Here is a 12,801-nt window from a genome sequence, read left to right on the forward strand (position 1 = left end):
GAAGTGGAGGTATTGCTAGTGGTTGGTAGGTTTGATATGGACAGAGGTACTGATGTAGCCATCTTTTGGGTGGAGGTCAACATTGAGAAAGATGGCTTGTTGGATTGAGGAGGACCAGGTGAAGCAAGAGGGGCAGAAGGTGTTGAGATACTCAGTTCACTCATCCTACTGTTCCCAAATCACCCCCTGTTAACATTCCAAAATATCTTAACCTTGAATTTTGCGTCACCATCATTTGCCAAATCCCTCAATACTGAAGCTAACCTTACATCTACAGAAAAAAACGCAATCTACCACGTAAAAACTGATCCTGACCTTATTATCTTACCTGCTGACAAAGGTTCCACCACTGTGGTTTTGAAACTGCTTGGATTAACTGGCAGAAGGACTCCACCAGCTGTCAGATTTGTCCACCTACAAACCCTGCTACAGTGACCCCATTCCAGAAATCCAGCAGGATTTCCAGTCCCTTATCAAATCCTTAGGACCATCCCAGAATGTCTCCTTGGAGTCCCTCTCCTCACCCCTATCATTCCGCACACTCCTGTCTTCTACATGCTTCCTAAAGTCCACAAATCCAACCACCCAGTATGCCCCATTGTGGCCATTTACTGTGGCCCCACTGAGAGAATATCTGCTTGCACAGACCAACACCTTCAGCATATTACCCACAATCTACCTTCCTATATAAAAGATAGCAACCATTTCCTCTATCGGCTCTCCATCATTTCTGTTTCTTTACCACACAGTGTCCTGCTCATCACTATTGATGCCACCTACCCTTACACTATTGTCCCTAATGCTCATGGCCTTGCTGCTACAGAACACTGTCTTTCCCAATGCCTGACAAATTCCAAACTTAAGACCTCCTTTTTCGGCACCAAGACCAACTGTATCCTCACTCACAGTTACTTCTCCTTTGAAGACATTACCTACAAACAAATCCAGGGTACAGCAATGGGCAGCTGCATGGCACCATCCTATGCTAACCTATTCATGGGCCATGTGGAGGAATCCTTTCTAACCATTCAGAATCCCAAACCTCTTACCTAGTTCTGATTCACTGATGACTCATAATATGGATCAAGGGGGAGGACACCTTATCCACATTCCTCCAGAACCTCAACACCTTCTCCCCAGTTTGCTTCACCTGGTCCTCCTCAACCCAACAAGCCACCTTCCTCAATGTTGACCTCCACCTCAATGATGGCTACATCAGTACCTCCATCCATGTCAAACCTACCAACCACCAGAAATCCCCCCACTTTGACAGCATTCTTCACCAGGGTTTCAACTACTGATAGTCATGCCCCCCCCCCCTCCCTCCATCCACAGAGATATTCCACTGCCCACCGAACTTACACAATACTCCTGTCAATCCCTACTCAACCCCCCCTGCTCCCAATCTGTTGTCTCATGGCTCACATCCCTATAACAGACACAGATGCAAGACTTACCCCACACATTCTACCACCACCACCTACTCCAGTCTGTTCATGAGCATCACCTATCCTGTGAAACCAGAGTCACGTGATCTACAAGCTAAGCTGCAAGCACTGTCCAGCATTCTGCATGGGCATGGCAACCAACAAGCTGTCTGTCCACATGAATGGCCACTGCAAAACTGTGACCAACAAACAGCTGGACCAGCCAGTTGCTGAGAATGTTGTCTAACACAACGTTCTTCACGTCAATGTCAATTCACAGCTTGTGCCATTTGGATCCTTCCCTTCAACACCAGCTTTCCTGAATTTTACAGGTAGAACTCTCTCTACAATATATCCCACATTCACATAACCCTCCTGGCCTCAACCTTCATTAGTCACTGTTCTTCACCCACCTATCCTCTTTCCTGTTCCCTGTTCCCACTCCGGCCCCACACAACCTTCTACTCCATGAACATACCCACAGTCTTTGTCTTTTTACTTTGTTCCTCTTCTGTTCCCACCACCCACTCACACACACCCCTGTCCTCCACCTTACCTCCCAACTGCAGCTAGTGTAGTGTAATGACATAAGTTTTGTATAAATGATTTTCTTTTGACATATGACCATGTGCAGACTTCGTCACCAATGTCAGTTACAAAACACTTCAAAATTATTTAAACTCTTTTTAAAGTTGTCTCTGAATGGTTCTTGAATGAAACTGTAATTAAAACATCATCCTTTGAGTCATATGTGCAGAATTACGTCACTCAGTCCAATTGGTTTGCGCAAACTCTTTTCAATTTAGATGTTGTTTGTTTCTTCTCAGAAATTATATTAATGCAAGTTATCTGCTTTAATAAATATTAAAGCCACATGGAATAAACTTTTAAGATTCAAACACACGATGAATGTTGTCAAAAATTAATAATCTTGTCAAATAAATCAGTAATCCTTCTTCCTTAATATAATTCTTCATAAATAAACTCTCGGAACATGTATTTAAACTTTTGTAGTATACACTAGTTTATTATCTTCATATATACTACATATAAACGTGAACCTGAGCCTTGACAAGATAGGACTGAACATTTACAACATGGTTAAACTTTCTATGACGTCATTGTTGTAGAAACATTACAAATTCTTATTTTTTCAGTTTTTTAGAAGCACGACGCAACAACTCAGTTTCAGGATATTCTGTTGCTCTTTGGCTGTCGACCCACAACATATATTGGCCAGCAATTTTTTCTCTGGTCCCGATAGTGAAGATGCTGTCTCCATTCATTGCGCCGCCCTCTCCGTACATGAAACATAAAAATAAATACAAAACTTTAGATAATTCACAAACATTACAAATACTACAAAATACATAAACAAAACACTAAATTAAACTTATATTCACCTGGAAACTGGTCTGACACTGGTGGATGGGTGACACTTCAATTTCGCGTCCCACTACACTAGCTGCCCTACCATCTCCCAACCTCATCCCTGTGTGCCCCCACAGGCAGCAGTTTACCATCCCCCACCCTACTCTGCTATCCTTCCTCCTCACTGACCCCAGCATCCACATTACTCCCACCACCCAGACTGCTTCTTCCATCACACACTGTAGCTCACAGTCTGACCTCAGCAACCAGAGACAGTTGTCACATGTATATGAGTTGCGTTTGCATGAGTGTGTGCTGTCTAATTACTTGTTTGCAGTCTTTAGAATTACTGAGGTGTAGGAGGCTTGATACTCCATATTTAATGGAATTCTAAGTAAGTAGCATCATACATTCATTATTTGTAATTTTATCACGTAAAGCTTTTACCTTAATCAGTTTTTAAGGCAGGTTTAGAATAATGTTCTTGTTTATAGATTTTACTATTTCTGTGTTAATGTGAATGTGTAAATGAATGTGAATGAGAATGGGAAAAAGCAAGTGTGGTTTTAGATGAGTTTCTATTTTACAGTGCCTTAAATTTTATACATTTTAATCACAGTTGTAATTGGGCAACTCATACAAATACATGGGTATAACACTTTGGAGGGATATGAAATGGAATGATCACATAGGCTCAGACATAGGTAAAGCAGGTGGCAGGCTTTGGTTTATTGCTAGAATATGGGGGAAATGCAATCAGACTACAAAGGAGATTGCTTACAAATCACTCATGCAATCCATTCTAGAAAATTGCTCAAGGGTGTGGGGAACATACTAAATAGGACCAACATGGGATATTGAATGCACACAGAAAGGGGCAGCACAAATGGACACTGGTGTGTTTAGCCCATGGGAGAGAGTCACAGAGAAGTTGAAGAAACTGAAATGGCAGACTCATGAACATAGATGAAAACTATCCTGAGAAAGCTTACTTATACTTTAAGAACCAGCTTTAAATTGTGACTCCATATGTAAATGGAATGGGAAAAGCACTAATAATTGGTACAGTGAGACATACCCTCTGCGATGCACTTCACAATGGTTTGTAGAGCATAGATGTAGATATCTGTCTAAGACTATTTTAGCAATTTCACTAATGAATTTGCCATTTAGTGCGCATGCTGCCCCCTCTTCCCCTCTAACCTATGCAAAATTCTGTAATGTTATCAGACCACAATCTCCATCCTATTGTTATTGCCATCACACACACTATAAAACTAAGCCCTTGCAATCACTCACAACTACCTATTCCAAATCCACACAGAAATAAAACATACTACACTAACTTCAGAACCACATGAAAAATTTACCGGTCAGCATGTGTTTCCTATATGGTATTCTACAGACGTTTGACTGTTGGAAAAACACATGGACTCATATGAAGTGTCCACCCTCAAAACATCCAATATCCAAATCCTGGACTGATTACCAGCTGCTCCCTGTTCTTCAGCACATCCTTTCATTTTGCAACTCAATCACACTTAAGCTATGTAAGCCTTCAGACCCTTCTTTTGTTCCTCTTGCATCTTTCCCTGTCCTTTGCCCACCATACATCTACATCTACATCTACAGCTACAGCTACAAAATTACTCATGAAGATAGATGAAAACTGCACCTGCAAATAGAGTGAGGGAATAACAACCATATACACACATCAAAAAAAGTTTTGCATCACCCCAGTTCCCAGACCTCCTGAAGATTGAAGTTAACTGTGGATATTGTATCACAGATACAGTCCCTTTGATTGTTCAGAGATGTCACTAAACCTGCCCAAAGATGTGAGAAACCATGCATAAGCAGTGCCTATTAGACAGAGGGGATCTGACAGCTGATCAGTTCCAGTCATTCCACCAGGAAAGAAGTACACAGCTCATGTTGTCTGTAGTTCAACTATGCCTAGATGGTCAATACCACAGTTTGATCACGTCAACATTCTTACTTTGTGACAGGACGGGCGCTCAACAGGGGAAGTGTCGAGGCATCTCAGAGTGAACCAAAGTGATGTTGTTTGGACATGGAGGAGATACAGAGAGACAGGAACTGTCAATGACATGCCTCACTCAGGCTGCCCAAGGGCTACTACTGCATTGGATGACCACTACCTGTGGATTATGGCTCAGAGAAACCCTGACAGCAATGCCACCATGTTGAATAATGCTTTTCGTACAAGCAGGAGGTTGTGTTATGACTCAAACTATGCACAATAGGCTGCATGATGTGCAACTTCACTCCCGACATCTATGGCGAGGTCCATCTTTGCAACCACGACACCATGCAGTGTGGTACAGATGGGCCCAACAAAGTGCCAAATGGACTGCTCAGGATTGGCATCATGTTCTCTTCACCGATGAGTGTTACATATGCCTTCAACCAGACAATCATCGGAGACATGTTTGGAGGCAACCCGGTCAGGCTGAAAGCCTTAGGCATGCTGTCCAGCAAGTGCAGCATGGTCGTGGTTCCATGCTGTTTTGGGGTGGCATTGTGTGCAGCTGACATACGCCACTGATGGTCATGGAAGGCGCCATAATGGCTGTACAATATGTGAATGCCATCCTCCAACTGATAGTGCAACCATATCAGCAGCATATTGGCTAGGCATTCTTCTTCATGGATGACAATTCGCACCCCCATCGTGCACATCTTGTGAATGACTTCCTTCAGGATAATGACATCGCTCAACTAGAGTGGCCAGGATGTTCTCCAGACATGAACCCTATCGAACATGCCTGGAATAGATTGCAAAGGGTTGGTTATGAACAGGGTGACCCACCAACCACTCTGAGGGCTCTACACTGAATCACCATTGAGGAATGGGACAATATGGACCAACAGTGCCTTGATGAAGTTGTGGATAGTATGCCACAACAAGTACAGGCATGCATCAATGCAAGAGGACATGCTACTGGGTATTACAGGTACCAGCGTGTACAGCAGCCGGACCACCATCTCTGAAGATCTCAATGTATGGTGGTACAACATGCAATGTGTGGCTTTCATGAGCAATAAAAAGGGCAGAAATGATGTTTATGTTGATCTCTATTCCAGTTTCCTGTACAGATTCTGGAACTCTTGGAACTGCACCGATGAAAAACTTTTTTTGATGTGTGCATATGCCTCCATACGAGCCCTGATTTCACATACCTTATCTTCATGGTCCTTACATGCAATATATGGTGGTGACAGTTGAATTGTTCAGCAGTCAGCTTCAAATGCTGGTACTCTAATTATCACAATACCATCCCATGAAAAGAATGTTGCTTTCCCAGCATGGATTCCCATTTCCATCCCTGGTGCATATCTGTAACACTTGCACGTTATTCAAACCTATGAGTAACAAATTTAGCAGCCTACCTCTCAATTGCTTTGATGACTTTCGTTAATCTGACCTGGCGTGGATCCCAAACACTTGAATGGTGTTCAAGAATAAGTCACTATAGCATCCTATAAGCGGTCTCCTTTGCAGGTGAACTACACTTTCCTAGAATTCTCCCGATAAACCTAAGTTGACCATTTGCCTTCACTACTGCATTCCCCACATACTCTTTCCATTTCATACCACTTTGCAACTTTATCCACAGATATTTAAGTGATTGTGACTGTGTCAAGCAGGATAATACTCCCATATAATCATTATACATTATTTTTATTACTTTTTTCACTAGTGAGTTTCATTTTCTTATTTTATACTAAATTTTGCTTCTCAAATTGTCTCTCAATTTTAGCAATTTTGAACTGAAACTGACACATTGTTTACTGACATTTTATCTTTGCCTTCCAATGTCTGTGATGCCTTTTCCTTCATCTTTACCTCTCTTCTTACCTCAGACCCATCATAACTTTGGTCCTTGTGTTTCAAGTGACATATCCATTTCCCACCTCTGCCAACTTTTGGTTTGTTTGTCCACTGAAGCAGGAACCTGTAGTTCTGAGAGCTGTAAGTACTGTTTTGTTCATTTATGTGATGCTTGGTGTTGTAGGTTTAACTAAAACATATGTAACGTACATCACTACAGCTTCATTTATAAAAAGAAATATAAGAGACTTGCCAACACACCAAGAGATACTATGGCCCTATTCTTGCTTGTTTTGAAGTTCAGAACTGCATAATCAATTACATTAGTACAAAAATTACGAATATGAAAATGCAGGTAAAGTCATATACTTACTAGACACAATTAAAATGGTAACATAGTTAAAATACTAAGAGATAGATTCTAAACTTTGCATCTCTGGAACCATGGGTCAGTAAACACCTAGTTAGTTTTCATGTAAGACCCAGATTAAATGTAATTTGGAACAAGTGCAACCTCTTCTAATCAGGAAGTGAATCAACATTTTAAAAATAAAACCAATTAAAAAGTCACCAACATGAAAAACAGCTAATATAAAATTCTTTGATGTCTAAGTCTTCTGCATCTGAACACAAGCACAGTTTCCATTTATTTCTGTCTTTAGTTACTCCATGTACATCCTCCACATACTAAAAATAAAGGCTTTTATTTTAAAATAAATATAGAAATACTGCAAGTCATGGTAAAAATATTCACTTAGACTGAAATTTTATCGTCACTCACAATGCTCTTTATGAGTACAAAATTTCAATGGGGTATATACATATTGAAATTGTTTCAATTTTTTCACAGGACTACATTTAGCAATTTTCAGCTTGAAGAACTAGAACGAGCATTTCACAAAACCCACTATCCTGATGTCTTCTTCCGTGAAGAACTGGCCATGCGGATTGACTTGACAGAAGCTAGAGTTCAGGTATACATGTTAACTATTAATGCAACTTTAATGATGCAAATGCTAAAAATTATTAAGGCAAAAATATGAAAGAAATGGTCACAAATTGATTTGGGAGAAACACACATACTGTATTAGCTCTTGAGCTGGTTTTCCCTTTCTTAGTCTGAATGCTGAGAGGATTTCTTTAAAAAATTTTGAAGAGGATAGACAGCATATTACATTATTCTGGTATCATAGATAATGTTACTGTAACCAAAAAATTCCTCTAATGAAATGGAAGCTATCATTGGAGGTGTTCAAGAGGAACAGTAATTCTTTAAATTCCATGAGCACACATGAAATGTGCCACATAATTCAGGTTTCAGTTAATTATGAAGCAGACAATTATACATTCAATTCTATACTGTACAAAATTTGAATTCCCTTTAAGAGTAATGCATGAAGGCTAGTAACAAATAAAATACAGTTCACAATAATTGATGGTGTACACAACAATAATTTGAACTGAAAGTCACATATTGTTCATCTTAAATGTCTAAGCTGAGTGATTTTTTGTGATATGGATAATAACAGTACATAGAGATAAAAGTTTTGGAACATCAGCTTATTTGGTCTATTTTCACTTATTAGTTTCTGAGTCAGGCTTCAGTAAAGAAGAAAATATTCATTTCACACAGATGTGTAAATAATGATAATATATGTGTCCATTCTAACTGTAGATAGTTCTTTTAGCTACAAAAGTGTACTGCAATAGCCTTGTATACATTTACTCCCTTATAAAGTTTGTTTTCAATTACTGATCACAGATAAAAAAATAACAGTAACACTCATTAACATAATCCTAGGAGCAAAATGCCTTACAATCTTCATTACATGACATAAAAAGGAGTGAAGTGTGCAGCCAAAAAAAATCTATGAGCATTTATCTATTGATCTGAAAATTCCAGCAGACAACACAGCTAATGTAAGGATTTCAATTTTCCTGGCAGTTGAATGTTCAAAGAAATTTTGGGCTTGCAGCTTTCGCAACAGACAAACAAATTTTGACATCTGCTAGGAAATAGAATCCATGTAGCTCCAATCAAATTTGGCTGAAGTGACTCCATCCACCAAGTCCCATGATACACAACATCTACTCTCAATTTCATGGAGAAAAATTTGGATGGTGTGATGTGGTCTGTATTAGGTAAAGGACTGTATTTTGCACTTATGCCTGAGCATCGCCTTTGATAAGTTTTGTGAGTGGTGTTTGTAACTTTACCCTACCTACCTGTGCTAATATGACTTCAGCAGCTGCAACTGTCTTGAATCTGGCTGAAAAGTGATTGTTGTAAGTAGGCTATTTCAAATGATGTCATCTACATCAGGTTTAAACCCCAAAACACTTTAATTGTAATTTGACATGTAATAACCTATCATTTATGGTGAGTTCAAGTCTCATCTATGATAATTTATGCACAGGTAAATGGTTAGTCACATAATACATTGTGTTGGTGCCCTGTAATATGATTGTTCAATTGCATAGATGCAATGATTCACAATAATTTACCTGTGGTGATTAAATCATTAACATAGTCACCACTTACACTATCCTTCCAAATAGATAATCATATCAAAATGAACATGACACAACAGAGTTCACAGTCCAATACTACTGTCGAAGTTTTCAGAATGCACTATTGATGTTTTAACAGTATTCCTGAAACCAGCTGCCAGTTCACAGTCAGTCATTAAAAATGCTCACTGAATTACAGAATGATCTCCCAGCTGTGAAACTCAGCACAATGTAAGAGTTGTAATTTGTGCTAACTCATATGTGATACATTTTTGGACACAGATAATACTCGTTTTACAACCTTCCACAGATGAATTAAAATGGCTTCCAACAGCCTCTCTTTTATAATATTACAATAATTAGAACTACATTTACCAATTGTTATTTGCTGGGGTTTTACAAGTTACAGTTAAAAATTTACATTCCTTATTAACTGAATAGTGGAGAGATGTTCTTCTGAATGTGAACTTCTAGATACAGCAGTAATTACTATCAAATTATGTAGTCTGTTTTGTCAAGATATGAGATTCTACTTCAGTAACAATGTTTTAGTTAAGAATGGTAATGCTAATAACCCCTAAACTAAATGAGTGCAAATGTTATGACCATATCTTCAACACTACCTGTAGAATTGCTTCAGTTATTCATCTATATTTCTGTTTTGATTTATCTGAAAGTTAGTAATGTGATATATGTTTACATAGAAACAATGATAAAAAAATCAGCACAGTTTTTAGGTAAACTAGTCACACCAGCAGATTATAATTAACCAAATGAATGTGATGTGTAATACAGTTAAGTTGGCTAAGCCCTGAGTTAATATTCAAGATTTTGGATACTGTGCACATGCTGTGTAAATAATACTATTGGAGATATTTGCAAAAAGAAAGGGGGTGAGAGAGAAACATAACAGGGGAAGGAATCTACCTGTTTTGATACATATTGCAGAAGCCTTATGACACCTTGATTTGGATGCTATGGTACAAATGAGAAGGGTAACTTGCCATGTGCTTGTGAAAGCTCCTCCTCAATGCAGAAAAGTTAATCTGTGCAGAAAGGGTGGCACTAAGAAATTACTGAGGGGATACGCAGGAGCCACCAGAAAGATCGCGGGAGGCGCACATTGACATTGGCGCGGCGCGTCACGGACGGTAGTTGCTGCAAGTAGAGTCCCATCCACCAGAGGGCACGCGAGAATTCGGACGCGACCTCTACCGGCATAACAACAACAACAACAACAACAACTCCGGCAGCATGGGCCGTGCCCAGGCAGTTAACATCAGGCATGCCTAGGACACAGTCCTGGTCTACGCTAAGTGAAGTACGACGTAAATGTGAACAGTGTTACTACACAATTGGCGACGAGTAGGGTCGTTCTTTCGCGTGTTGCGTCGTTGTTCCGGTATCGCAGCTTCTCCACGGCATGGAGGATTTGGTGCATGTTTTGGTTGCACAGCAGACGGAGCTCATGGCCACCATGAAACAAGTGCTTCCGGCGTTGCTCTCCACGCTGTCTGCTCCGGCGCAGTTCCCTCCTCCCTTTCCCCCGTATGACGAGATGGCGGAGGATTGGGACGCGTATGAACATCACCTTCGGCAGCATTTCCAGGCTTTTCATGTTGCCGATGCGGAGGTATGTCGTGCTCTCTTCTTGTCTTGGATATCTCCCTTGCTGTATCAAGTTTTGCAGCAGCTAGCGCCGTTGCAGGAACCCTCGTCCTTGTCTTTTGACGCATTGTGTTCATTGCTGTCTTCATATTATAGCCGCCGCACGCATGTTGTGGCGGCTAGGGTCGAGTTCTATCAATGCAAGAAACAGCCCCACCAGTCTTACCGGGCGTGGGCCGCTACCCTGCACAGTCTTAGTCGCAAGTGTCATTTTGTCACGGAGCAGACGCGAGGGTCGTATGCCCACGTTATGGTACGCGACGTCATTGTTCGTTCGGCCCCTGATAGGGAGGTCCGGCAACGGGCCCTGCAGTTAGAAAACCCTTCCCTCGAGGAAGTCCTGTCCATTGCTCAATCGTATGAAGTCTCTCACGCAGCAGGTCAACAGCTGGAAGCGTGGTGCGACGTCGCAGAGGTTCAGGGCGGCGCGGCCGCGTCCACTGTGTCCGGGGTGGACGACGTGCGAGCGGTACAATCCGGCCATTACGGCCGCTCCCGCATGGCGCGTAAACAGAATTCCCGCCGCTGGACCCTGTTGCCGTCCTGTGCGTCGTGCTATATACATCATGATCGGTCAGAGTGCCCACAGCGTTGGGCCATTTGTCGCAAATGTAATAAAAATGGTCACATGGCTAAAGTTTGCCACTCAGCCTCAAAATAATTGAAGGAAGCAGTTGCAGAGGACATGGACGTTGACATTCAGGAAGTTTCATCGGGCCAGGCTCCTGACGCATCGGCATGCAAACTCTTTATTGAGGTGTCGGTTTGGTCGCGCTGGTTACAACTGCAAGTAGATACAGGCGCGGCAGTTTCGTTGTTGAATGCACAAATTTATTCCGACCTTGGATCTCCCCCGTTGGCGCCAGTTTACCAGCGTCTACGCGGTTATGGTAAACAGTTCATTCCCCTACTGAGTCAATTCACTACCGACGTGACTTACAAATCAGTCACTCGGCCTATTACTTTTATTGTTGTCAGTGATGCGAGCTCCGCTAACCTTTTTGGCCTGGATGCCTTTCAAGCTTTCAGTTTTTCTATCGCTGACACCATACAGTTGGTCTCCGAAGACGTTCCCTATTAATGATTGGAATCTTTGATCTCAGACTTTCCAGATATTTTTGAGGAGGGCCTGGGGCGTGTTTCAGATTTTGAAGCTCACTTAACGTTGAAGGCGTCGGCTCGCCCGCATTTTCTACGCGGGAGGCAGATCCCCTTGGCTCTCCGCCCTCAGGTAAAGGAAGAGCTAGACCGACTGACAGCCCTAGGGGTCATTCTTCCCATTTCTTCCAGTGAGTGGGCTTCGCCCATCGTTATTGTAAGGAAGCCCTCGGGAAAATTACGTTTTTGTGGCGATTTCAAGGCCACCATTAATTCCCAATTGGTGGTGGACACCTATCCTGTGCCTCGTGCTGATGAATTGTTCTCCGCCGTGGCGGGAGGACAATATTTTTCGAAAATCGATCTGTCGGAGGCTTATCATCAGAGACCACTTGATGAAGACTCCAAACGGTTGGCGGTCGTCAACACCCCGTTTGGCCTTTACCAATACCAGTGGTTGGCCTTTGGAATATCCAGTGCCCCGGCGATATTCCAGCGTTATCTTGAGCATGTCATGTCGACAATCCCTCATTGTATTAATTACCTGGATGACATAATTGTCACAGGCCACAGCACGAAGGAACACTTGCACAACCTTCACACCCTCTTTCTCAAATTCAGGTCTGTGGGCTTGCGTTGCAACCTGCATAAGTCAACCTTCTTCGAACCGTCCATTGAGTATGTGGGCTACACCATATCTCAGCACGGCATCCAGCCACTAGGAAGTTTGGTCCAAGGTATCGTCAACCTTCCTCGGCCCGCTTCACTGAAAGAGTTACAAGCTTTTTTAGGCAAGATAGCCTATTACCACCGGTTCATTCCCAGGGCTTCCACTATAGCCCACCCCCTGTACTGCCTTCTGCACAAGGG

At 41.8% G+C, this 12,801-nt stretch overlaps 1 protein-coding gene across 3 annotated transcripts in view; it reads left to right on the forward strand.

Annotated features, from left to right (window-relative positions):
- Positions 1–12,801, forward strand: part of LOC124555313 (homeobox protein aristaless-like) — a 128,246-nt gene that overhangs the window by 93,324 nt on the left and 22,121 nt on the right. For all 3 annotated transcript variants that reach the window (XM_047129187.1, XM_047129188.1, XM_047129189.1), the window contains exon 3: positions 7,505–7,628. In XM_047129187.1, coding sequence (XP_046985143.1) covers positions 7,505–7,628 — 124 coding nt within the window. The remainder of the gene's footprint in view (positions 1–7,504; positions 7,629–12,801) is intronic.

Source organism: Schistocerca americana, chromosome X, assembly GCF_021461395.2.
Source record: "Schistocerca americana isolate TAMUIC-IGC-003095 chromosome X, iqSchAmer2.1, whole genome shotgun sequence".
In the NCBI taxonomy this organism is placed as follows: domain Eukaryota; kingdom Metazoa; phylum Arthropoda; class Insecta; order Orthoptera; family Acrididae; genus Schistocerca; species Schistocerca americana.